The sequence below is a fragment of the Stylophora pistillata genome, chromosome 9 (assembly GCF_964205215.1).
Source record: "Stylophora pistillata chromosome 9, jaStyPist1.2, whole genome shotgun sequence".
In the NCBI taxonomy this organism is placed as follows: Eukaryota; Metazoa; Cnidaria; class Anthozoa; order Scleractinia; family Pocilloporidae; genus Stylophora; species Stylophora pistillata.
In genome coordinates, this window is record NC_142527.1 from 30,766,481 (window position 1) to 30,794,137 (window position 27,657).

At 38.3% G+C, this 27,657-nt stretch overlaps 3 protein-coding genes across 6 annotated transcripts; 1 reads left to right on the plus strand and 2 right to left on the minus strand.

Moving 5' to 3' along the window:
* Positions 1-1,609: 1,609 nt before the first annotated feature.
* LOC148724264 (neuropeptides capa receptor-like) lies at positions 1,610-4,162 on the minus strand. The gene is made up of 2 exons (XM_088733293.1): positions 3,895-4,162; positions 1,610-3,374 (listed from the first exon to the last, which is right to left on the minus strand). Exon 2 carries the CDS (start codon positions 3,320-3,322, stop codon positions 2,357-2,359), a length of 966 nt encoding a protein of 321 aa, XP_088589419.1. The 5' UTR covers positions 3,323-3,374; positions 3,895-4,162; the 3' UTR covers positions 1,610-2,356.
* Positions 4,163-7,820: 3,658 nt separating this feature from the next.
* Positions 7,821-12,548, plus strand: LOC111335481 (galanin receptor 2a). Of its 2 annotated transcripts, none has more exons than XM_088734369.1 (2): positions 7,821-7,837; positions 11,255-12,548. In XM_088734369.1, the coding sequence occupies exon 2, from the start codon at positions 11,363-11,365 to the stop codon at positions 12,458-12,460; it is 1,098 nt and encodes a 365-aa protein (XP_088590495.1). In that variant the 5' UTR covers positions 7,821-7,837; positions 11,255-11,362; the 3' UTR covers positions 12,461-12,548. The 2 variants fall into 2 exon arrangements, with proteins under 2 accessions (XP_088590495.1, XP_022797120.1); XM_022941385.2 differs by lacking the exon at positions 7,821-7,837 and adding an exon at positions 8,917-9,068.
* A 1,138-nt stretch (positions 12,549-13,686) lies between these two features.
* LOC111335488 (MAM domain-containing glycosylphosphatidylinositol anchor protein 2) lies at positions 13,687-26,068 on the minus strand. 3 transcript variants are annotated; one of them, XM_022941396.2, is made up of 6 exons: positions 25,860-26,068; positions 20,609-20,688; positions 19,568-19,873; positions 19,065-19,358; positions 18,377-18,697; positions 13,687-15,644 (listed from the first exon to the last, which is right to left on the minus strand). In XM_022941396.2, the coding sequence occupies exons 2-6, from the start codon at positions 20,646-20,648 to the stop codon at positions 15,271-15,273; spliced, it is 1,335 nt and encodes a 444-aa protein (XP_022797131.1). In that variant the 5' UTR covers positions 20,649-20,688; positions 25,860-26,068; the 3' UTR covers positions 13,687-15,270. The 3 variants fall into 3 exon arrangements, with proteins under 3 accessions (XP_022797131.1, XP_088590494.1, XP_022797129.1); XM_088734368.1 differs by lacking the exon at positions 25,860-26,068 and adding an exon at positions 21,814-21,972; XM_022941394.2 differs by lacking the exon at positions 25,860-26,068 and adding an exon at positions 20,840-21,036.
* Between the last annotated feature and the right edge of the window lie 1,589 nt (positions 26,069-27,657).

Genomic DNA, 27,657 nt, shown 5'->3' on the forward strand with positions numbered 1-27,657 from the left:
GACGGTGAGAATTAATAACTTATTGAAAAGATGTGATCCAAGTTGTATAAACTTGAAAAATAACGATACAAATATGAGAACTACTCATTTAAAGTTAAAGAGGAAGATCTATGAGGACCACCAATTAATGTTAATCAACGCAAACAGAAAATTAGACTTTTACTCCTCATTCAAAAAAGACACTAAGAAAACAGAATTTTTAGATCTAATAAACAATCCACAACACAAATTGCCATTAATAAATTCCGTCTAGGCAATCATAAATTACACATTGAAACGGGAAGATACACGACTCCAAAGACCCCAGTCAATCAAAGAATCTGTTCTTTCTGCCATTCAAATGAAATTGAAGATGAAAAACATGTGCTTTTTTGTTGTCCTTTGTATGATAGTTTTCGATTAGAACTTAACAACAAAATCGCAAGAAAGTATCCTTGCTTTGAAAACTTTGATCATAACTCTAAAGTGTTATTCCTTTTTAATAACGCTAATCCGTCTATATGTAGATTCATTTCTGCTTTTATATTCCAAATAATGAATATCAGACAAGAAGTTCTGTTAAAGACAAAATGATATTAAATAATTATTGTTACTTATTCTTACTTAGGTAATGCCATGTACTACTTATAGAAGTACCTAATAAAGTTGTTGTTGTTGTTGTTGTTGTTACGGGGATAGCGCATGCAATGTTCACGTTATGGATATGGTAGGATATGGACAATATTATTTTGATCACGCACACCTTCGTCTGTCGTCATGAGAGCTAAAATTGCCAGCCAAAAAAGCTTTTAAAGGTCATTTTGAACAGGTTTTCAGTATAGTTCCTAGAATCGCTGCGTGAACTTAAATATATCGAGACAACACGGTTACGCTATCTAGCCAAATTAATTAACGAAGTCATCTTTTGTAACAAAAAGTCTCAGGGTGCAGAATGGTGTTTTTCCTATCCATTATTTTATGTTCAGTCTTCGCTATAACTTGATTTCCGAGTCGTGACATTGAATAAAAGGAAGGTGGTCAGATAAAACTTCTTGCTAGGCCAGGAAGATTTAAAACGAAAAAAGAGAGAATGAGAAACAGGGGAAAGGAGATGACAACGATGCCAGGAAGTTAATGCTACACAAACAAGAAGGTGGATAACCGCAGGGGAGGGAAAAACAAACACTATGGGGATTGAAAACGTGTTTTCTTTAAGATAAGGAAGTTGTTTTCATTTATGAGACATTGTTTTCTGAACAAAAGTAACTCTGGGAAGTTTTCGGTCCATGTGGATTACTGAGCTAGCTGTACATTTGTGAACCGGAGGCAAGCAAAGATTAAGTGATTATTATTCTAATGGCCATTAGACTACCAACAGCTAATGACAGCTCACAAGTTATATTTTCTTGTCAGATTAAAGACTATCGTTTCATCGCGTGGTCGCTTACGTCAGAGAGCCGGCGCTCTCGTAAGCGACCACACTTTAGTTCATACCTCTTTTTTGAATTCCCGACTTTGTTGGCTTACGAGGGCTAAAACCCGGCATTTCTTGTTCAACATTTATAACTGGTATGGATTTGAATGATTACAGATAGGTCAAGAAAAGTCGCGAATTTGTTGACGACGGAGAAGCATTTGAAATATGTATTTTACAATATGTGTATTTACATTAGAATATATATTTTTATAATACTCAGACCGAAACCACAAATAAGTGAGTTTCTCAATAATCTTTTTTGTGTTACTCTCTTTCTTGTTTTTCTCTCTTTGATTTTCTTAACACTCGTAGCTGTCCATCATCTTATTTCGTGATTTTTCCCTGCTAATGAAACTGAAAATTATCACTATGATGGTAGTAATTAACCTTGTTATTTCACAAGAGATAACTATTACCTATGATAATATTGGAGCTACAAAATAAAATTGTCAGAGGGCTCTCTATCACTATAATGGTCGTAATTAACATTGTTATTTCACAAGAGATAAATATTACCTATGATAATATTGGAGCTACAAGCTAAAAGTTGCCCGAGGGATCTCACGCACGACTCAGACTATGTGTAACTCTCGTATCTGAAAACGTAGTCAGGATAAGACGCAATGACCACTTTTTGTGCACATACACATCCTAAATCTGTTTACTCTATATCCCCACACAATATTTTGCAATCTTTGTTAGATTTAGAAGTTACCATCCTTTTTTTACTTTTGTGATCTGCAGCATTTTGTTACTGAATCATTGCGATGCAAAGTCGCCCCCAAATCCCTCATACATCAGAGACATCTAACGCAACCCTGCCATACCAACACGGTCTATATATTTAAGCGTTCTAACCCTATTCCTGAGCATTCTGAGAAACTGCAATATTTGCTGAAATCAACAAAAGGAAAACGAAATTTTTTTCATCGCCAGTCGAAATTTTGAACTAAACTGGAAAAGAATAAAAGGATTGATTGCTGTGCTGAGTGAGGGAAACACGTAGAAAAACAAACCCAACAGTAAGAAGCATCTATCTTGAAGAAACAACCCTGGATAAAACATTTTCAATGCCAAATAAACGCAAAGGGGTGTCCAACAAATAAAGAAGCCGGCAACAATCGATGTCAAGATTTTCATAATTTTCTGATGCTGCTCTCTTCTTCTTCTGATTTGCTGTTCTTGGACTGTGTTTTCTATATCTGGGCGATTTTTAAGTGTCTTTGTGATGCGAGTATGTAGAATAATTAAGACACTAAGAGGTATACAATAGAATATAACAAATCCAACAGCATTAAAAACTGTGTGTGTTGATATATTCCAAATTACTCTACAGAAAGTTTGGTTGTTTACTTTTACAACTTCAGTGAACATGTAATACGGGTAAGCAAAGCCAAAAGGTATAATCCAAGTAAGCAACAATAAAATAACTCTAACTTTGCCATTTCTCATTACCGTTGGCCTCATAGGGTGGACGATAGCAGCATATCTGTCTGCGGATGTTAGAACCAAGCATAACACGGACACCACTTGTGAAATTTCCCTGAAGCAAATTCCCAGTTTACAGAGAATTAAGGCCGAACGTTGGTTGAAGAACTCGGCTCTTGTCAGCATTCCTTCAACTGCATATAGTGGCCAATTGAAGCATGCGCAAAGGAGGTCAGAAATGGCCATGTTGATTATGTAATAATTAGTGCTTGTCCTTAAGTTAGGAGTTATGAGAAAACTTGCAATGACAAGAACATTGCCAATCAGAGCCGCGAATGTGACAGTGGATATAATCACTGTAAATAGCGTGGACACCACGTTAGAACAGGGCAGGCTTGGACTGTAAAGAGTAGGCGTTGCAAAACTAGAATTATTCATTCTTACGTCTGGCCCACAGCTGTGACGATACTTTCCTTTTTTTCTGTGGGAACTATAAGGAAGAGGTACCCAATAGTATGAATGACAAAAGGAAAAAAGGTGTTGTTTATTAGAAAAAAAGGTGTTGTTTATTAGAAAAAAAGGTAACAAAAGTAGCTTTCCTTCGTCTGGCTCCTAGATGATACGATGGCTTATAAAAGCCAGTACCAGATAGTACCAGAACTGTAAGGTGACGAGGTGATGATCAAACTATAACTAAAGTCAAGACAATTAGGTTGTCTGATCATACGAAAGGCCAAGTTACATGCTGCCTGAAAAACCGATGGCTTAGAAAGATGATAAAGCAATCAAGAAAATAATCAACTTCGGATAAATCGAAGTCCAAAATCTAGGAAGAATAAAACGTCTCCGTGTCACAAAAGTTACAATGTCGATATTTTTTTCTTGTGCAGGCTAGCTCTCGGAGCTCGTTTAAATAAGACATAGTTACCGTCATTAGTGCTTGTTAGATATTTTAACTCTTTTTCTCGTTGTGTACTGCTCTAAGTATATTATAAAACTGAAACACAAACCTCTCACTCTCAGCCAAAGCTGCAATCGTCCGTTCATCTCATAATTAGCCGAGAGATTTCGCCGCGAAGTGACTCAACACCCTTTCGTGAGTCCGCACGTTTCCCCGATGCATTTATGTGATTACTGCAGCGATATTTCCCTTTTTATTATCATATTACATTCTTCTTTTCTAACAGTGCCACACAAACTGATTGATAGCATTCTTCCTTTATCTACATTATCCTACCAGTTATCTACTTTCAAATCGTTGAGAAGAGCGGTGTTGTTTTTTTTACCTAATTGTTTACATTTTTCTTATATAATTGCTTTAGGATTGAAAAACCAATTATAGGTTCAGAAAATTTACAAGTTTAATAATATTTTAGCCTTGATTGTGCAAATACCAGGAAAAGGTTTTTGTTATTTAACGAAAAAGTAGGTCATCTGAACGCAATCAAAGTAAACCAATGGTTGCCTATTATGTAAACTCACTTGTCACTAAACCTGTCATTCTGATAAACCCAGCTATAGTTTTTCAAGTTTTGAACAAATACACGTATAGAAACTCAATGTAAAAAAAAATGAAAAGACCATTTTTGTAGCTCTTCCAAAAGCTGAAACAACACAACAGGAGCAAATGCAATTTTACTGTTTGTCAATTTTAATCTTCTTAATCGGCCATCGAAATTTCGCACGTATATACATATTACAGCATAACATTTTGATCACGTACACCTTTGTCTGTCGTTCTGAGAACTAAAATTGCAAGCGTGAAAGCTTTAAAAGGACATTTTAAACTGGTTTCAGCATCGTTCCTAGAATCGAACCAACACGGTTTATGGTATCTAGCCGAATCACAGGGAATTGTTTCAATTGAGGAAGTCATCTCTTCAAACAGGAAGTTTTAAGATCATGTGGAGAAGTTTTATTTTGCCATATCCTCGATTTTATACCCAGTCTTCACTATAATTTGATTTCCGAGTCATAACATTGAATAAAAGGAAGGTGGTTAGATAAAAATTATTGCTACGCCAGGAAGATTGGAGATAAAAGATGACAAAAATGGATAAGGGCAGGGGAGGGAAAACCAAACACTGCAGGTGTAAGCAAAAAAACAAATCCCACAGGTATCAACGAACGCTTCTCATTCCACTAATTTATTCGTGTTTTTCTCGTTGCCACGTTCCCACCAATAACGTAGCTCCATTTTCTGCCTTTAAAAGCACACACAACCCACAACTGATTCCACTATTCGCTCCGACGAAGGGCTAACGCTCGAAACGTCAGCTTTTGTAATAGTTACGGTGGCCAATTTACCATTTCAACTTTGTCGATATATCCAAATTATTTCGTTACCCCCACCGACGCAGCCCCAAACAGTTTCTTTAGAAACTATCAGCCTTTATACGCAGGGTAGGCGAGGTGTAGAATGACATCAATTTCTTTAAAAATCACCATTATTTGCCTACTAACTTAAATTCCCTGGTCACGAAAGAAGGTTTACTGAAAGGATAAAATGGACACAAGCCATGTTTCTAAAAACTTTTCTTTGCACGTGCATGGGCGTCAAACTTGAACTGGTGAGCCATTAACAAATGTTAAGCCATAGCTTGCAGGAGTGCAAAGTCTCGCTAATGGCTCAGGTGGTTTTCTTTCGTTCTCAGGCTCCTCTCTGTCTTTCTAGCCCCCTCTGTCTTTTCCTCTTCTGGCAGAAATCATGGTAAGTTCAAATGCAAGAAGACAGACTTGCACCTGAACGAACTTCATTTTCTTCACTTTCAGAAGCCGCAAGAGCAAATTGTAAGCTACGAACTAACTAGTTCAACAAGCAAGGATCATTAACGATTACAACTCAACAACTCCAGCTCCAAAAATACTTCGATAAACTCGTAGTTTATTGTTTAAAAATGTCCAGAGTGTCTCTATGGAACGTCTTACATCTTGTTTTGACCAAGAGATCATCTATTGGTTTTGACTCAAATTTGCTCCTGTTAGGATGTGACTAGGATTTGATGCAGAATTTTGGTGCGGGATAACTCCAAGTAAAGGCTTCTAAGACGAACTGAGATCTGAAAATGCTAAATTCCACAGTTTAAGAACGATAACAGGACTTACATTTTTGATGATAATGGTACCACCAAGTTAGCACAGAAACACTAACTAGCTAGCCTTATGACTAGACTTTCATGGAGAACCGGCGAACGAACGCAGGGTGAAATATATGGCTGGATCAAGAATTCTAACATATCTTCTCATCAACTCGTAAAAAGGTTTATTCTTATTACACGTCCATCCTATCCTAATTAGCACTTATGTTTGAATCCTTACAGTGCGGGCGTTGTAATCCCAGAGGTACAAATGGACCAGATAGGTAAACTGCAATCTTTTACTATAACGTAACATTTCAAAAAGCGCAATATTTTTGGTATCGTCCAAAAATTGACGAAGGATGACATTAGAATAACTATGATTAGCATCTTTTACTGCGCACAATTTCCTTTTTTACACTTTTCACAGCGACGTCGTGCAGGTTGAGTTTTTTATAGGGGTTTTAACGTCAAAATGTCGCACGCCTGAAGTTGCTTTTGAGTCATGTGTCAAACGGTTGTTAATCATCAAAAAAATTTTTTTTTCCTAAATTTTTCTCCCGGGGCTATGTAGATTAACCTCACTGGCTAATAACATTAATTTTGCTGCTTAATTACACAAAATATTGAGAAGAATGAAAAAAGTATAAAGTAAAGTTTTTGTGTAGATATCGTTGGCTTGTTCCCTTTCGGAGCTACTTACAAGAAGACATTTTCGCTCGCAGTAAAGCTGTTTTCTCTTGGTCGGCGTTCCAGAAAGCTGTTTTTCTACAATTTTCTCCCATTACGCGTCTACGCTTCAAATTAATTCTGCCTCAGATCACTGTTTTGAACACTTTGATTATGCCAAAACAAATAAAGAGTATTTTGTTTCACAATTTTCTTGCACACCTGTGATATTTGACATTTTCCTCGAAGACGCAAGTAAAATCTGACGAGAGCGCCTTAAAAAAAAACTACCATATCGGTAGCATGCGCCAAGAACAAAAATCACATCTGAGTACAACAATATTAATGACGCTATAAACTTTTGAATTAAAAGAATAACTGAATAACTTTTTGCTAATACCAAGCGGCTGTTATGTTTGTGTGAGTAACAATCTGAGCTAATTACATATATCTCCTTGTCAAGCTTACTGTCTCAATAAGATCACACCTGGCGGCTTCAGATAAATAAAAAATATAATTCCTTTTTCTCTTGTCCTCTCTCTTCTAAACACCCAGGCTTTATCCTACGAATTTCACTTCTCTCAATTTCATATCGTCAATCATCATGAGATCTACCAGGCAAGTATAGAGCTCATATGAACATTTTGGTCTGAGACCCTGGGAAAGTTCATTAGGTTTTACTGATCGATCCTAGCTGAGTCTCACAATTAATTACCTCAAGAACGCCTTGCCCATATCGGAAATTAAAAATTAAGGAGATCGATGTCAATTTATGCCCCACAAGATCTTCCAGTTGAGTTGTTTCATTATTGACTCACAGTGATGAAAAAGAAACCTTCCCTGAGAACGAATGGTCTTAGTAGTTTCCTCGAGAGCAACAACTCTCCGCGCCCTAAAGCAAACTCAACTGAAAATGGTTAAACGACAGGATTTGTGTGGAGGCAGCGTGTTGTAGGGTAACTACCCCTGTTGGAGTTGGATTAACCGAAGGAACTGTAATTGAAAGCCTCTCTTTTTTACAACAATTTTTATCCGAAATCTGCAACGAAAAGATCTGAAAATGCTGGAAAAGCACTTTGAATTTCGTGAAATTCACTTTGTTCTTGTTTATTTTAGTGTGGATTACTCAATCAGCTCAGCGTTTCACAACCCAAGATGTATGCAAATTTGATGTTACTTTGGAGTTTTAGGAATACCGAATACGAAGGTAATTTTTATCATAAAATAACTCTGTGAGAAAAACAATTAATCAATATCAAATTCCCTTGCCACACCTCGAGGCCTTTTCGCGGCTTAGGCGATACTGTTGTATTTACTGAGGGGGAGGGGGAGGGAAAGAGGAGGGGGTGGGGAGGGGGAGAGGAGGGGGAGGGGGAGGGGAAGAAGGAGGGGGAGGGGGAGGGGGCAGAACAGTTGTAACTAGCACCAAGTTCTTTTAGATTATCTTCAACTGTCATTTTTTCTTGGCAAAGAAAGACTCGAATGAATTTGAAGTACACCTTGTTTTATTTATTCCACACCATCTGTTGTTCTCGGTTTACTGGCTTTAGATCCATTGTAAAAAGTTTTTGGTTTAAGATTTGCCTGAACCTGAAAATCAGCTCAGACATCAGTTTCTAAAGTAAAAACAATAAATCGGGTTAAACCTTGGTATGCAATATGTACTTGATGAAGCACGTAAGAGAACGCAAAACGCAATTTTACAATTTTTTGGACAAAATATGATTTTGTGCAAAGTGTAAATAAAAAAAAAATAGTAAAGCAAACAGTAATTCTACAACTATATTTTCTTTATTTATACCGCATTTTGATATTTTGCGTTCTTGTCAATTTCATGTTGGAGAAAAAAGACAATGGTTTGATTTCAAGTGGCGCTTTCAAAGAAAGAAAATCTAAAAATCATTTTCATCAAATCTGCATGAATTTTCTTGCCTTTGTTGCGAGCAAACTTAATCAAAATTCAATTTTCCATTCTCTATGGTAAATAAACAGAACTGTCTAAAAAAGGATAAAATTATCATGAAACAGTAAATCTCTATTTAGATCTGCAGCGGCTTTAGTCACGCGATAGCATTTTTAAAAGAGGAATGTATTGTTTTCATTCACAGAGCCAATTTTGAAGGAGGTGTTATGCTTCAAAGCACCTTTCCACATTCAATAACAAAATGTCAGATATGACGAATAACCTATACAATTTGTTCAATTAGGCATTACCTTTAAAAAGAGCCATTGTATTCTCATCCAGCCAAATTGTAGTACAGCACTTGTTTTTCAAGCTACAAGTGTTACTCTTTCCTGAGGCGAACGGCGGGGGGTAATAACATAACAGAGACCCACCAATCATTAAATAATCTACCATGCATTAAGTGTTTACGAAGATACACACTGACTGAGAACACCAGAAAAATCTTCACCTCTCAATTCACGGAGTTTAAAAGGTAAGAATTCGCTAAAATGTTCTTTCACTTGATTGCCAGAGATTTCGCATCTCTTGAAAAATTCTGCGATGAACAATTTCAGAAGGACTTAATTTACCCAAAAACGTTGTGTTTGATCGTTTGGCGCCCGCTGAGAAATTTCATTACAAAAACGTCTGTTGAAGTTGACAAGAAATTTTTGAAAACTTCGAATTAACCAAAACGTGATGTGGTTAAAGAAACACACAGTTCGCCAAAATCTAAGAATTTTATCAATTTGAAAATGGTTCTGTAATAAGCTTGTAATAATGACTAAACAGCTTGGTCCTATAGTTCAGTGCCAGTTTAATTGCTCAAGAACTCATCTGTTTTAAAATATTAATGTTACAATTTACTCAAGAATTTACCGAGTGTGAATGGAGTAGTTCGCATAAAATTAAAAGAGGGTTTTGCTTACACGGCACGAGATGCTTCAAAGGTCTGTAACAATTTTCAGTTTGTTGCCTCGTCATCAATGGGCCTTTCAAATCCGAAAACAAAAACTCGAACAAACCTAAACAGTGCATTGAACGAGATTGATGGCAGCTTTCCCCGCTTAAAGGGGTAAAATTTACGTTTCTCTATAAATTTTAAGTTCATTACAATACTCGAAAGTAGTTGATCTACGAAATCGACTCAACTTGTCTGAAGGTCTGACTGTGCTGGTTGTATTTATTTTGAACGTTTTACGACTGCACATGTAACGTTCAAAGGCTTCGGTTTTTTGTTAAAACGTGGTCAAAAATGAATCAAACGGAACAAATAGACCTATGCACAGATGGAAAGCGACTAGTTGGTATAAAGCAATGAAAACGCAATGCTGAGTGCGTTGGAGCCCGGGTGAAATCAATGCCTGTGGTTTCATCGGTAAAAGCTTTGATGTGAATTTATCAAATATGCATAAACCTCAATAAATTTCTAGATGATCGACCCTTGAAATTAGTCAGAGAATTTTAAAACAATCTTTTTTCAAGTTAATGGTTTAGGAGAATGAAAACGCGGAGTGCAGTCCATGTCTATTGTCAAAAGTGGTTAGAAAAGGATTTCAGCCTGGCAAAAATATTACAGAGACATGAAAACTAAAGTGCTACCTGAGAATATTGCAATGGTTGACTGGTTATTTGACTGTTTCATTCTATTATAACAAATTCACAAATTATTTGAGGTCTTTTGTGATTTATGATACATCATCTGGGAGACGCATAGTTTCGCTACTTTGCGTTTGTAAGCCTAGCAGCAAGAAAACACTGCCTCGTAAAAAGAAAAACTTCGATTTACAGAAAGGCAGAAATTTACGCAAACAAAGTTTCACTCGACGCTTAATTCAATAAATGATGTTTGAGCTGACTGTAGAGAAGACCAGGTCTCTATGGTGACTGACTGGACACGTTCGTTTTCGTGACTTAAGCCGCAGGAAGTTTCCACTAGTTTATTTGTCTTTATTTTGCTGACGTTGATAACTAGAGCGAAACTTCTGCCGTTCGGGATGAAAGTTAGGTAACAGCAAGCGCTTAACGATACTCCTTCGCAATTGTTTTGCACAAACAAAATAACTGTGCGTAGATTTAAAATGTTCTATAGTTCGGACGCACCCAAATTAAAGTTCATAGATCCTTTCACTTGGCAGAAGCGATCTGTATGCAACTTCTCCTTTCAAACGGTCTAACTGCAGTCAAGTAAATAGATTACGACAATTAACTGAGGAAATTATAGGATGGAGATATTGAATCGATCTTGTCGGGACTTCTCATACCTAATCTCTAACAAAGCGTTTGACGCTCCAAGGAGAATGTCTTAATAGATCTTGGAGGGAAAAAGTTCAAAAATTGCGTGCGACACGGCAGCCCGCGCCAGTTGGAGACTCCGCTGCCCAAAGTACCACAAGACAGCCAGACTCACGCAAAGTAATGAAAGCACGCTGGGAAGCGCGTTTCCTGATTGATGTTCACAGTGAAAGCATAGTGCACGTCCGTTATCTGGTAGTTGTTATTTACTCTAGAGCACGGCGAGGGAAGAGTTCTCGCCTAGGAGTGTCCTAAAACTAAAGAAATACACGGAGCTATTAAGAACTAAAAAAAGTCCAGGATTACTTTTAACTCATAGTCAAAAATGTTCTTCATCGATGGTCAATAAACTAATCACTGTTTTGTTTTCATATTTGCCACCAGCAATCATTCAGCCAAGCATCGTGCCTCTGGATTAGCTGATTAACATTAAGCAACGGAGAACAAGATTCAAAATATTTTTCTGTCCTCAAATCGAGTTTGGTCTGAACAATGATCAATTCTTCTGTTCAACCGACGAACATTTTAGATCAGGATCCGTCTTGCTCTGATGCGGTCACCACGTTATTTACAGTACTTCTATCCATTGTAACACTGGCGGCCTTTATCGGAAACTTTGTTGTTATAGTATCCTTCATCAAAACCCCAAACCTTAAAACCAGTACTAATTACTACATAGTCAACATGGCAGTGTCCGACCTTTTTTGCGCATGCTTTAATTGGCCGCTGTTCGCAGCTGAAGGAATGTTGACGAGTCGGCAGTTTATCAGTGATCATTTGGCTTCAGTTGTTTGCAAACTGGGAATGTACTTCAGAGGAATATCACAAGTGGTATCTGTGTTGAGCTTGGTTCTTATCTCTGTGGACAGATATGTGGCTATTGTGTTCCCATTGAAGATCGTAATGTTGGATCGTAGAGGACTGCGCCTTACTTTCTTGGTTCTTACATGGATTATACCGATAGTCTGTGGTTCTCCATACGTGTTTTATACGGAAGTTGTCAAAGTTGACGATAAAACTTTCTGCAGAACTGTTTGGAGCAGATTGCTGAAAGTTGTCTTTAACTTTATAGGTTTTGTCATATTTTATTGCGCACCGCTTTTTGTAATGACAATCCTTTATGTTCGCGTGGTAAAAACTGTTAGGAATCGTCCAAATGCAGCAGATAAGACACAAGACCAGATGAACAGCAAGAGACAAAAACAGCAGCAGAAGATCACGAAAATATTGATATCGATTGTTGTAGCATTTTTTGTCTGCTGGACGCCACTCTGTATCTATCTGTCGCTGAAAATGTTTCATCGGGACCTCTTCGCGAAAGACAAGTGCTTGGTTTTTCTAGCTTTGTTTTTCTACCTGTTTCCATCTTTTAGTACAGCAATCAACCCTGTCATTCTGTTTTTATTTAGTTCAAATTACCACCAGGCATTGAAGAACATGAGCCTTCAGGTTTACTACTTCTTTTATGAAAAATTTCGTGTGATTGGACATGCTAATAGGCGTGTCGGCTCATCGCACGGACAGGGCAAAGTTGTTATGACTGCGTATGTGCGCGGAGAAACTGCTTCTACCATTTGTGTCAAATCCTAGTAAGATTCCATCGAGAGTTCGATCATTGTAGCATCCAACAAACAATAAAGAAAGATGCTGTTTTGTCACAAGCATTAAATAAAGAAAACATTTGCGTCCCTGAGGAGCAATCGAACCCAGACCCTTCGAAGTCTGCGGTACGATCCCTCACCAATGAGTTTCGGAGAAATCTATAGAGGATATATATTTCTCAAACAGCGTCCAAGTCAATGCTGATCGTAGTGGCATGCAGTACGCAATGTCACAAATGAACCTGGTAAGTGCTTTGCTTACCATAGAGTCTCCTTCAATTTCTCCTTCCCATCACCCCTATCACACCCACTTTAACACCGTGCAGAATTTGGAGTCGACTGGGAATGAGTCAGACTCTGCACAATTTCCGAATAACATTTAACTATTAATTGCCGAAGGCGAGGTGAATAACGTCCCCGAAACGAAGTCGAGGGGATTATTCGACAATATTCACCGAACCTGGGGCGAATAATTGTTTAAGTATAATTTCAGAGCTGAACAACAGAGAAATTTCTAAAATCATAACATTTTAGTAACATTTATTAACATTTTATTTTAACATTTTATATAAACCGCGTGGAGCGGTTTATATAGCGTCATGCAAGGAACCGCTCGACCAATCAGATTGCTGGAAACTCTTTGTTCAGCTCTAAAATTATACTAATACACAATCTAAACTCCCGCTCTGTAGTAATAGCATCTGTCGTGACACCGCAAGGTTGTCAAATATACTCCGTCGTTGTTCAATCGTATTCATTTGGAAAATCATTTATGGACAAAATGTCAAATGTTTAGAAATTGTCCTAATTATCATCAGAAAGTTTCTATTTTACCTTGCTATCACGAGAGATTACTTTTGAAAGTATTTCACGACCAGTGGGGTCCAACTTTAAAAGTAAAACAAAAAGAGAAAAAAAGCTGAGTAGTTGGTTTCCACCCCTCAGTGCAGCACTTTTCTCCCTTTTCGAGGGGCTATGAATAGAGTACGAACAGTCCCTCCTTTTCGACGAAGTCCGTTGCGCGAACCAAAAAAAAATCAGTGGAAAGAAATTGCTGTTTGAGTGCCACGGGGAACTCTTGGAGAGACGCCGAGACGCTTTTTGGGCGTCTCTCTTCCCGCGGCGCGCTAACATCAGCTTTTTTCCCCTGATTTTTTTGGACCCGCGCGACTGACTTCACCGAAAAGGATCGAACAATTTCAAGTAATGATATACTTCTGTCAGTAAATGGTCTTTATTCAGATACATTCAGAATTAACACAGCAATCTTGAAAAATCTGATCTCATGCACAAGTAAATAACCTTGATGAAAATTTCATTGATTATTTCGACAACAAACAAGTGGTAAATACAAATAGACGAGGAAATAGCATATACTGCTTTACAATGAAACCCTCAATGTGAGGTTAAATTACTTAAAAAACTTTACTTTACTAGCTAGTCGTAGACACTTTCACGGCCTTAGTAGTAAGCACATTGGACGAACAAACGAGGTTTGAGTTCTATGTCAATCGTTTTCACTAATCACTTCAAACCAAAAAAAAAAAAAAAAAGGTTAAGAGAAAGAGTGAATTCAATGTGAAAGCTAAGTCGAGGAAAGTAAATGCCATATCAGATTTCGACAACCATAAACCACTGCACATTCAGTTGTTCGTTTTCATTCCAAATGAGGAAAAAAAAAAAACACTCCTCAACGCACCCATAGCTAACTGCGTCCTTTGATCAGTGGAAGTTTACGAAAATCTTTGATTTAACGGCAGAATTTTGTCCTCCCTCTCCCCCCCCCCCACAAGCGCACAAAAATGAGATGGTTGGAATTTTCGAAAAGATCGCAGCCATAAAAGAACTACGTGCAGCGATTTGTCTTGGATGCCGACTACACGAATGGTTTTGTAACAAACGCAGTTTGTGTCGCTGAAAGAGCGCACTTTACATGGATAAATACACATGTGACGTATAACACATTTGATATCGATTAAAGAATCAATGAAGGTAACAAACTGAAGCTTATCAGCGAGATACATTTTCAGTTTTCGGAAAATTTCGGAACATTACAATAGCACTGCAATAAAAAGCCACATTTGTAAAAGTTTAAAAACTAGGATTAGTTACTGATAATGCAAAAGCATCAAGATTTTATGACACTCAGCCAACCAACAAAAGCTGATCTACAGTTTGAGTATATCGCGTAATGAATTCCTTCCGTGTCAAACAGGCCCCGGTTGTTCGAAGGATGGATAACGCTATACACTGGATAAATCTCTATCCGGTGGATAGCGCAGTACATTCTGGTAACACTTATCCGCTGGATAGTGATTTATCCGTTGGATAGCGCTATCTGCGCTTTGAACAACCGGAGCCTGGTGTTTAACTAAAGTTTTTCCTACAAAAGCGTGATCTCGCGCGCTCACGAGAGTAACGAAAATTTGATGGGTAGTAACTGTTTCATTGATGAAAGTTCACGGGCTTTTAGCCTTTAAAGAGGATTATCTAGAGGAAATAAAAGCGTTTAAGTGATCTACTGTGAGGGCAACGAGAACTTCGATCCACTGAACTACATTCAGGTGCTCGTTGAGCCACGCAGCCCGTTGGCGCGTACGCTTTTGTAGGACAAAATTTTTAGAAGCAGCCCTGTACAAGCAACTCAACTGCTTAATTGTTTACCACTAAGCACGCATGCCAGAGTCTTACCTAGTAAGCACCACGCGTAAAGATGTAAAGCCTAGGAAGACTTGAAAGCAAACAAATTCTTATGATTTATTGCGAACTTTAAAAAGCACCTTATCATCCTTTACATAATCATTTTCCATTTTCCTTTTTTTTGCGAACTTCAAAAAGCACCTTTTCATCCTTTCCATAATCATTTTCCACGGAGCAGCCTATTTCGCAAGGTTTATAGTACTCGCATATGCTGAAACACGAAGATACTTGTTTCCCAGGTGTTTCTAGGCTGCTGCTTCTTGCCTTGTCTGTTTGACTGAAACACCCGTGGAAAAATGGATTGTTAATGGATAACCACCCACTTTGTAAAAAAAACTGCCTATATCTTATGTACCACTTAAATTGTAGCCTCGGAGTACCTCGTGCAACATTACATGAAAAGACAATTGACTTCTGCTGCCCGCTGTGCCATTCCACAATTCCGACTGCAGCTGGTACGTTTATCTTAGGACCTGTTGATGGAAATCAGACTCCACTTTAACCCTTTAACCTGTAAGAGAGACCAGCATCTAGTGTCTCCTTACAATATAACCCCTGAATTACACATTATGGTAATGAGAATACAAGAAATGATCACTCTTGATTGTTAGATAAATTATTGATGTGAGTAGCAAAGGGGAATGCACAGGGAATAGTATGGGGAATGCACAGGGAATAGTATGGGGAATGCACAGAGAATAGTATGGGGAATGTGCAGGGAATAGTATGGGGAAAGCGCAGGGAATAGTATGGGGAATGCACAGGGAATGGTATGGGGAATGCACAGGGAATAGTATGGGGAATGTGCAGGAAATAGTATGGGGAATGTGCAGGGAATAGTATGGGGAATGCGCAGGGAATAGCATGGGGAATGCACAGGGAATAGTATGGGGAATGCACAGGGAATAGTATGGGGAATGCACAGAGAATAGTATGGGGAATGTGCAGGGAATAGTATGGGGAATGCACAGGGAATAGTATGGGGAATGCACAGGGAATAGTATGGGGAATGTGCAGGAAATAGTATGGGGAATGTGCAGGCAATAGTATGGGGAATGCGCAGGGAATAGTATGGGGAATGCACAGGGAATAGTATGGGGAATGCACAGGGAATAGTATGGGGAATGTGCAGGGAATAGTATGGGGAATGCGCAGGGAATAGTATGGGAAATGCACAGGGAATAGTAGGGGGAATGTGCAGGGAATAGTATGGGGAATGCGCAGGTAATAGTATGGGGAATGCACAGAGAATAGTAGGGGGAATGTGCAGGGAATAGTATGGGGAATGCACAGGGAATAGTATGGGGAATGCACAGAGAATAGTATGGGGAATGTGCAGGGAATAGTATGGGGAATCCACAGGGAATAGTATGGGGAATGTGCAGAGAATAGTATGGGGAATGCACAGGGATAGTATGGGGAATGCACAGAGAATAGTATGGGAAGTGTGCAGGGAATAGTATGGGGAATGCGCAAGGAATAGTATGGGGAATGTGCAGGGAATAGTATGGGGAATGCGCAGGGAATAGTATGGGGAATGCACAGGGAATAGTAGGGGGAATGTGCAGGGAACAGTATGGGGAATGCACAGGGAATGGTATGGGGAATGCACAGAGAATAGTATGGGGAATGTGCAGGGAATAGTATGGGGAATGCGCAGGGAATAGTATGGGGAATGCACAAAGAATAGTATGGGGAATGCGCAGGGAATAGTATGGGGAATGCACAGGGAATAGTATGGGGAATGCGCAGGGAATAGTATGGGGAATGCACAGGGAATAGTATGGGGAATGCACAAGGAATAGTATGGGGAATGCGCAGGGAATAGTATGGGGAATGCACAGGGAATAGTAGGGGGAATGTGCAGAGAATAGTATGGGGAATGCGCAAGGAATAGTATGAGGAATGCGCAGGGAATAGTACGGGGAATGCGCAGGGAATAGTACGGGGAATGCGCAAGGAATAGTACGGGGAATGCGCAGGGAATAGTATGGGGAATGCGCAGGGAATAGTATGGGGAATGCACAGGGAATAGTATGGGGAATGCACAGGGAATAGTATGGGGAATGCACAAGGAATAGTATGGGGAATGCGCAGGGAATAGTATGGGGAATGCACAGGGAATAGTAGGGGGAATGTGCAGAGAATAGTATGGGGAATGCGCAAGGAATAGTATGAGGAATGCGCAGGGAATAGTACGGGGAATGCGCAGGGAATAGTACGGGGAATGCGCAAGGAATAGTACGGGGAATGCGCAGGGAATAGTATGGGGAATGCGCAGGGAATAGTATGGGGAATGCACAGGGAATAGTATGGGGAATGCACAGGGAATAGTATGGGAATGCACAGGGAATAGTATGGGGAATTCACAGGGAATAGTATGGGGAATGCGCAGGGAATAGTATGGGGAATGCACAGGGAATAGTATGGGGAATGCGCAGGGAATAGTATGGGGAATGCACAGGAAATAGTATGGGGAATGCACAAGGAATAGTATGGGGAATGCACAGGGAATAGTATGGGGAATGCACAGGGAATAGTATGGGGAATGCACAGGGAATAGTATGGGGAATGCACAGGGAATAGTATGGGGAATGCACAGGGAAAAGTATGAGGAATGCACAGGGAATAGTATGGGGAATGCACAGGGAATAGTATGGGGAATGCACAGGGATAGTATGGGGAATGCACAGGGAATAGTATAGGGAACTTGTATATTAATGTTGGGATGTAAATAGTTAACAAGATCCGATAACGAGAATTGAGCGCAAAGGTGATGACAACCTTTTTTCTTTCTTTTTTTTGTTTTGGAGGTACTTCAGTTTTGGGCAACTGAACTCTGAACCTGACCTAGATCTGCCATTGTAAAGGAAAAATACTCAAGAAACCACAAACTTGAGGTCTTCACCATAAAATAGCTTTCAGCTCAAGTTAGACAGAGATTTAAAATTTTTCTTGTTTCACTATTCTTGTCCAATTAAAGAAAACACAATCATTGTAGTCAGTGGTTTGACTCTTCATGTAACACAACACACTTCAAGGTGTAACTATTCTATCTGTTTAACCTGTCTTTATCTCAATGAACCCCTCAGATTAAAACATTCCAGTAAAAGCATAAACCCCAACCTTCCAAACTATCTGACTTGTTTCCACAATTAGATCATACTAATAGAACAGTCAGAACGAGTATTGAACAATGACTCACTTGGATGATCAAGAATAAACTCTTTGAAAACCCTTCCAAAAGAATTCTCTGCTTCACAGCGATACACTCCTTGCTCATCAAGTTTGAGATGCTTTCGAATGATCAAACTATTCTGGGATGTTAAGATATATTGCCGAGTCTGGGTGTCACATGGGTGATTTTTATAACACTTCTTTATCTCTTTGCCATCTTTTGTCCATGTTATCTTTGGTATAGGGAAGCCACTGACAAGGCAGTCAAGTTTTATATTTGGACCACTGTCTGTGTCATTAAGAAATTGATGATGGGGTGTTTCAGATGTGATACTTGCAGGTTCTGGAGCTAAATGAAAAAAAATCATCATACCAAACTCTTAAGAAGTTACAAGGTCATCAAACATCTTCCTTGCATACAGATTTACATGTAGGTTTGAGTACATTAAAAAAAAAAAACTGAGTTGAAATAAAGATTCCAATACTTGAGCTCTTAAAAAGAATGGACACGCTCTGCCACTGTTCACAATTAAAAGAGCTGATAAAAAAAACTACTTTGAAAATTTGTACGGACCATCACTGTCTCATAAGTTAAAAGAATTGGGCAACAATGACTTTCATTAAAAAAAAAAAAAAAAAAAAAGACAAGGGGTAAAAATCATTCAAGGAAGCTACAGGGATTACCAATGAAATGTTTGGCTTTAACAAAATTTTACCTTTGACGCTGACTTCTACATACTGAAAAAATTTCTTTCCTCTGAAAGTTAACAGACAAGTGTATCTCCCACTATGTACAAGGTCAGCCTGCAAAATGTCCAGATCCTTTTCCAAAATCCCATTAGGACCATGGGAAGAGAGGACACTGACACCTGGCAATTTGTCTGTTGGAAGGTCCATGCCATCTTTTAGCCAGGTCAGCTTTCCCACTGTACCCTCACAGGTGTAATTAAGATGGGAACCAATTAAAACTCGGCTATTCCTATGAGGGACAATTTTCACACTAGGATTTCCTGAAAAAAGAGAGAGGGAGATAGAGAAGTTAACATATAGAAATCAAAGCAAAATAATTGATTACATTGTTTTAATAATTTGCCAACTTCATTTTGCATACATTTGAAAGTCTCAAATACAAAGTAACAGCTATTTCTTATTGCTCTTAAAGTAGCCCTGTAACATCACTACAATCCTTTGAGATTCTTAGAAAAGAAAATGAACTTACTGGAATCAATATATAATAAGATCTTTCTGGTAATAGCTTGTCCATTCTTCCTTTTAGCAACACACAAGTAGTGACCAGCATCGTGCCTTGTGATGCCATGAATAGTAAAGACTGCACCATTCCTGGTAATTTTTTCTTGTCTAAGCTGGCCGTCAGTTCGATTCAATGTGACTTTAGCAGTTGCATCATTGGTTGTACAGTTAAACACAGCAGTACGGTCAAAGGCTGTGTATGCTGTTCTCACTTCCAAGTCTTGATTAACCAGAAAAGAAAAATTCCCTTTCACTGGAGAGCACTGAATGTCACCTTTCAGGACAAAAAAAGCACATGAAAAACTGTTATTAATCTTAATTTAAATAATTACAAAGGCTGGAAAGAGATACGGTAATTGGATGCCTTAAAATTTCCACAATTTTTAACAGACTACTCTTCTGTCACAGAAATCTATACCCACCCACCTCATAAAGAAAAATTGAATTCCAAGGTAATGGGTTCTTCAAAGTAAAAAAATTGAGGGTTTTAGTACAAAACTAACCTGAAAATTTCAAAAGGGACGGCAGGTTCAGATTTAGGGATAGACAATTTGATTAATTAAGCACAATTCAACAGCAACATCAATGGAAGTGAAAGAGGAAACATTTATTATTAGTGTGATAAATATTGTCACGCTTGTGAAAAACTGAACGCATACATTCAAATGCAAAGACAAAAAGTTTGCCCATTGTTTAATCACAATTCAGTCCCCTCTGCTAGTGAAAGTTACTTTGTTCAAATAAAACCCTTTGCAGATACACAAAACCCCTTTAACTGTGCAAAAATTCAGCCAAACACGTACGTCACAAAACGAACTTAGCCTACCTGAATTTACACCCGACTCATCAAATGAACTTGCTCACAAAATCAAGCTTGAGTTAAGCTGAACTGCAATATCCATGCTCATTTTCCGTCGACTATGAATACATTTTGTTTCCATTTAAATTTTTAACCTACTGATCTAGTGTCTTAGTTATACAATGAGCAAGAGGAGCTTAATAATCTTACCAACTAAAACTAGAAGCACGATAGCGTGAAGAAATGTCATTGCTGACTCCACTTTTCCTTCGTTGGGTTTCGATGTGGACCTGCAGAGAAACCCCAAATGATGAGGTTCAAGAGCAGTTGAAAGCAAACAAGCTGTTCAAACAATCTTAACCAACAACAACTTGCTAAGTAACACTCCTAAACTTTCTATTCAGTTACCCTGTGCCCCCTTGAAAAGAAAATCGAACTTACATCGCCATATTGCGTTCGACAAATGTAGCAACGCTATAGTCGCGCCGTTCTTTATAACGACTTTCGAGTGCTTCAGGTTTCTCCGACTCATCCTAATTTGGCGTGTCTTAGGTGATAGATAAACAACGCCTATTTGAAAAGACTCCAGGGCAATATTTAAATTTAACCGCCTTTTCAATACCACTTCATACAATGCGTGAACACTTCAAGCAACTACTACCCAGCATGCAATGTAATGTTAAAGCGCTGTAGTACAATACCAATTAAATAAACAATAACAAGAATCTGTAATACGTGAAATTCATGCATTGTCTTTCGACTACTCATCTTTTGACATCATTAAACAAAAAAGACGACAAACATGCTAGAGAGCGGCGATCGGGCACTTTTCTATATGATGTAGAAAATGGTAAATAACTGTCACTCCTGATTGTATGTTTCAAATAGCTTTCTTGTGAAAGGAGACGATGAATGGAATAGGGAGGCAAGGAGCACAAAAAACTTACTCGCACGCTTTACAACAGAAATCGAATTAGTTTCCTTTGCTTTCGAGGAAACCTGGCGGGACGTGCAATGTTCGAGGAAAGGACGTGATTTAGCACGCAAAGTAAAATTAGACAGATAAAAGGCCCTACAGTTTATATCTTATTTGCATTTCATTACCCGTAATGTTTAATATCGACTGATGGAAAACATTAAGCAGCATTAAGACACGAGTGATCTATGTGACCTCTGAAGTATTTCTTCTCCACTGATAGAGCCCTCCAGGAATTAGTCGTGGACAATTCTATCATACTAAAAGTGACAGAGGCATTGCGAAATATTTTGAACAGTCTAAACAGAATGAAAACGCGCCGATATTCCAAATTTAAATACGCCTCACGCGTATTAAAACTCGATGATGCATACACAGAGAGTGATATCACAAACTGAAAAAGCGCTTGAATTGTGAATTCTACAAAATTGAGACTTACTTTAACTTTTCTTCGTTTATGTCTATAGAAAGACAGTAACAGTAAAATCTAGAAAGCCTCGGTCTAAAGAGCTTCAATCCGCGTGTTCTGTGTTCAAGGTGCTTGTTAATTTTCTGCCGTCAATATGAAATGCGAGTCTTTTTTATAACTGATTGGCAACAAATACGACAGGAAATGTCATCATAGCAATATTTCGCCAATGAGGGAATCATCACACAGCCGCGCCCTTTTTTTGCACCCACCATGAAAGATGGAACATTATCATCTGGATGAGTCTTAGAGTTATGTTACTAAGCCGATTACAAACCTCAAATATTCTTTTAAATTTATCTGTGAATTTAAAAAAAAAATTCAAATTTATTTTTTGAGATGATCGAATAGATGTGCAATAATCTCAGCTGTAACAATGGTTTTCCGTGCAATCAAAGACCTTTAAACCGACGTAAAATGAAGTTTTCGCTCTCACGGGAATAGTGGAATCGCAACGGAAATGGTATATCATAAAGGTTACTTCACTCTAATTGGATCACAGCTTGTTAAGGAAAGTGACTCTGGGGCTTTTCCAAACTCATACAACATATGTACAACATCTGAACGTGTACATATATAATGATAATGTAACGATATAAAAATAGATAAGAGTTTTGAAATTTACGCTAGAGAGTAGATAATTCTGCATTGTGAGACATAAAGTTCCTAAATTCCTCTAGCTAAGTACTCGTTTGTAGAATTTTCTTTTTTTTCTATTGGATTTAAAAATTTTGGGCGTGCAGAACAGAATGCGCTTTTATCAAATTCTTCATCAGTCATCTAAGTTTTTCTAAGATTTAATACGATTTGTTCTCATGCTTCACCTATCTGTTGTTTTGTTACCTGATCATCTCGCAATATTGCGAAAAAAGAGAGTTTCGCATTTTTTTTTTCAAGATAAACAAGATAAGATTTCCTAGCGCGCACCCACTCCGGCCGGAGACGGGACGGACGCAGATGCTGGTGACAAAGCAGATCTGCGTCTAACAGTCGCACGTCACCCAAAGACTGGAAAATGCGAGAGAGTGAACGAGGTCGATCGACTTTTCACGTTCATTTGCGGTTTGAGACAACAAAATTATAAGCACGTGCTTACTTTTATAACAATTTCCGGTCAGTGTAACAGGAAATATTGATGACCACAGACTGACCCCTTCAAATAAGAATCTGAAGTATGCACGCTGACCAAAGACCTCCTACGCAAAAAAACAGCAAGACTGACGCAAAACGAGACACTTATCATCACAGCCTTATTTTCTGGACAAAGGGCGACGAAATGATCCAAATATGTGGGGCTACATAATAGTTAACATTAATTCATGAAAGGATCAGGTCTCACAGATCATCTTGCGCAGGAAGTTTGCGATCGTTTGCAATTTGGGGAGATTTTGTAAAAGCTTTTAAAGAGCATATTCTAATGTTGCTTAGCCTGGTAAAGAATTGAAGATTGGTGATACAGACTTGCTAATTCATCATCCGAACCCCAGTGCCAAAAAATTTACTTTGACCTTGGCTGTACAAAGCTCGAATAAACTGGGTAAGTTTCTTAAGTTCCAAAGCTGGACCGAAAGAGCTAGATGCGAGGAGGTTCGTAAACTGAATAGCGTGGACACCAACCAGTGCTGTGTTTAGTTTAAAATCAATAAATCATGGAGCGGTACTTCAACTGAGGTTTTCAAAATTCTTCAAGCCTTTCTTTACTGACCTTTCCGACTTCCATTTAAAGAGTTTGTAATTTTTTCATTCATTATATCCTTGTTATAGCAGATTGTAAAGCTGAGCCTGGAATATCATTCCCTGAAGCTCTGCTTCATTAAAGTAAATTCCAATATTGTTATTCAATAAACCTTCAGTCGAAAGCGATATTTCGTCTAGCAGATCAGTGATTCTCAAGGTCACTCTGAAGGAAATATCAGCCAATAGGCAACGAATTTTTTTCCCTTAATATTTTTTAGTCCATGATTACTTATCTAAGTAATAAGGCTTGACATGGATATTTTTTTCAGTTAAAGTATTCACCTCGCCCTTGTTTGATGGATGACCTGTGAGCAACAATCGGGAGCCAACCCTGATCGAACATCAAACATTGCTCACATAGTTGCTTCTACCCACTATCAAGATTTTGACCTTAAATTCCATTTCCATGTTATCCATCGGCCGCTCAGGTTTTGACTAATCTCCTCATGATGAAACCTTTTTGGAAAGAGAGACAGACGGCGACAGAGTCGTCGAAAAATCTCTTCCTGCGGAATGCGGAGGACCCTTTATTTAGATTTCCTTTCTCGTATTGGTTTAATTCGTATAATTACAAAATGCCATCACGAGAACACGTTCGTATTAACTTGATTATATGATAATCTCGTCAACTTGGTCAGTGATGGGAAATTTGGATATATCGTCATCTCTCAGTGATAGGTCAGTTCTTCCAGAAGAAGACAAACTTGATCTTATCCACTTCAAGGCACTTTTTTTTTCTTGATTTTTCATAATTTTTTTTTAGAAGTCTCCCATTAGCGCTGATGTCAGTGCACTTGAGTTCACAGTTTAGATTCTCCGCGCCGTTAAATCATAGTTTCAAGTTCCAGTTTTGGGTAAAATTTCCGGGTTACCGGTTTTCATCTCTTATTCTTCGCCTAACACAAGGGCGTAGCCAGGGGGGTCCTGGGGTGCCCGTGACCACCCCCCCCCCTTGGTAAGCCTTCTTTTGAGCAAACAACCTACAATATTCAGGTGGTGAAAACGCCATGACAACATCTTGGCCTGCCCACTATACTCTCACTGCTCATCCCAAAACTGTAACATTAAGTAAAACATGCACGGCGGGGAGGTCGACATAACAATCTGGTGAGTAGCCTCTGTGGACCCCCCCCCTTTGAAAAATCCTGGCTACGCCCCTGTAGCATGTATCTCTTTAAATAACTGAACAATCAAATTCTTTGATCGCGATCATGTCAAAGGTAAAGTATTCTCGTAGAAATGTTTTCGAATGCGATATTATTAACTCATGAAGTATATCAGTGAAAACTTAATCGAACATTTGAGCTGCAAACGTGAAGAAAATTATGCCCACGTCAAAGGAAATCGAGATTTCGTTACGGTGACTATATATTCGGTTGACCGACCCAGTCTCATAAAGTGAAATCGCACATCGCAAGTTAAGGTAACGATGTCGATTATGAAATATATAGATTTTAAAAGCGGTGGCTTTAATTTGTAAGAACAAGGAGCTGCAATTTTAAGTCGAGTCAACACTTTATAGTTAACAATGTGTCGACCCAAGCGATTCTTTCTTCTATTTCTTCCAAGAACTACGCCTAAAAGGAACTAAAAAGAAAAAGGAAAGGAAAGAACTATGACTAAAAAAGATGGCGCGATATGATATAAAGAAAGACTTTATTCGCTTCAGTCGCGAGCGTGGAAAATAGAACCTAGAAAAATGGAACCTAGAAATATAGAACTTAGATAAATGGAACTAGAATTTCGGATTTCGTGTACCAATGCTCTTCAGAAAACCGCCTAGAAAATCAGCTAGGTCTAACTAGGTTGTCATGTTACATGCTTTCTTCGTGCTTTCTTCGTGTTATGTTATATGCTTTCTTCGTGCTGCTATGATCTACATTATCAAAAGTGTCGTATGTGTTGGTTTCAACAGATTGAAAAGAATGCTAAATTTTAAGATCGATATCGGTGCACAAATACAGAAAATTGCTCAGAAAAAGAGGATCATACTTTCCGCACGCTCGTGACAAAAAACCCAAAAGTATCTGTTTGTAATTCGACAAGTAGGTTCAAAATCTACATCAATTGTACTGCCATGTTGAAAGTTATCTAACTGGAATACACCAACATGGCCCAGCTTCGACCACGAATTGCTTTTAGTCGGGGCAAGAAGGAAAACTAAATAGTCAGATTAGAGGATGTAGAATCCCAAATTCAGTTCCCTCATAGTCTTTCATGAAGTTATGAATAAATACTTTGAAAACATAGCGTAAAAGATATCCTGAACAGTTCCATACCTTTAGGAAAACAATTTGTCCAGCCAAATCAGTTTAAAGTATTCCTCCCGGAATCTACTGATTGCCTTGCAGTGGATGAACGAACTGAAATCGATCTTCTAGATAAATCACCACTTGTAACATTCAATTAATTTTGATTTAAATCTGAAATTAAAATGAATCAGGAGATGAATATGCGAGTAAATATTTCTTTTCTTTCCATATCTTATAAAATCATGATAAAACCAAATCAACAGCTACAAAGAAAAGCAAATACACAAATGAAAACATCGGAAATGTAGTTTTCCGGTGTGAGTGAGTCCATGACAGATATACATCGCCCTTGGATTGATTGATTTGAACCCAATGACAATAAAAAATGGTTTTATCTTCTTTATCAGCTATCATCAGCTTATTTTCTCATGCTTATCGCTGAAATTATTTCATCTTAAAAATTTAAGCTCAAACCGCGACAGAGCATTTCACGCAGGAGAAAAGCATGTTTGTTTAAGAACATGCTTCTGTTTATTTAATTAGCTCAAATGTGATTTTTGGTGTTTCAGTTGGACATGAATCCAGAATCCCTTTGGCCTTATTCGTCAAAGACGTAATCAGTGTTGGTTAGCGAGGAATAATGATGAAGAGCAGCAATCAAAAGGATAAATTCTATCTGCATGCACTAACCACTGACATAATAAAAATAACTTTTTTATCATTTAAGTCCCAGATTTGAATTTGTTTTACTAAAAATGCCATGATGGTGAACACCGACTCCAATTTCGAAATTAGCTGTTGGTGACATTTTACTTCTAAATTAACAGATATTTCCTGTATTCTATATGTAAACAAGTTATTGTTGACTTTGTCTGAGGGCTTCCTTGCTTAAAAAGTTCTCACGCAATTTCGTATGGAGCTGAGTATATCACGTTCGCTCATGATGAATGTTCCACTGAATTTTCTTTGAATTCTTCACATTTTATGAAGGACGTACGGGAAAGATCTAGTGTTTTTTCAATTTTAAGACATCCGTAGTTCCCAATGCATCGTCAGTTCAGTCCAACCAACAGGAAATATTACTTTAGGAATAACCACAATTAAGTAAATCAAGAGGATCATTTCTTTTGTAAAATTTTGCCAAAGAACAAAATCAGCAAAAGTGAAAAAATAAAACTAACAGCCTTATGATCAATGACTAAGCATCTAACTTTTTTTTTTTTCCTTTTATGCCTGGAAAGGTTCAATTTCGTCACCCGCTGACATATTGAGTAGAAACGTTCCTAATCAAATATTATTTAATTATTTCAAATATTTAAAGCCCTGGGATTTTACTTGCAAATAAACCTTTCATGAGTTTTTTTTTTTAGTTGTAATTGATTGAACTCTAGTTCTCCTCTTCCATCAAATGCCCGGGGTTGGCCCCTCGAGAGTTCTGAATGACACCACGCGGCAGGAGTCAAACCCTCTCCGAATCAACTCTAAAAGCAAGGCAATTTGCGTGCAACGAATTTATTATCTCTTGCTGTGTGGGCAGAATGGTGTGGAAGGATGATTAGCTGCCAAGGTTAAGTTTATGCGGCGCTGGAATATTTTTCATTTTATTAAGACGATTTCTATGGCATATCCCGTGGCGGATTTGGCTTCGAAAGAGAGGCTGCTCTTTTGGCATAAGAGAGGCTGCTAGTTTGGCATAAAATGTAAAACGATTAGAAGCTAAGCTAGCTGCATAACTAAGAAGAACAACCATCAAAACCTAGCCCTTAATCACAAACAAGTTAGCTTAGAATCTGAGAATTCGACTGCTTCAGTACTTTATGCAATT

Coding starts and splice junctions, on each gene's coding strand:
- LOC148724264 (XM_088733293.1), bottom strand. CDS start 3,322: ATGAATAATTCTAGTTTTGCAACGCCTACTCTTTACAGTCCAAGCCTG.
- LOC111335481 (XM_088734369.1), top strand. CDS start 11,363: ATGATCAATTCTTCTGTTCAACCGACGAACATTTTAGATCAGGATCCG.
- LOC111335488 (XM_022941394.2), bottom strand. Junction 19,359..19,567: donor CTTATTATATATTGATTCCA/GTAAGTTCATTT, acceptor CTCTTTTTTCAG/GAAATCCTAGTGTGAAAATT. Junction 18,698..19,064: donor TGTAGAAGTCAGCGTCAAAG/GTAAAATTTTGT, acceptor TTTTTCATTTAG/CTCCAGAACCTGCAAGTATC.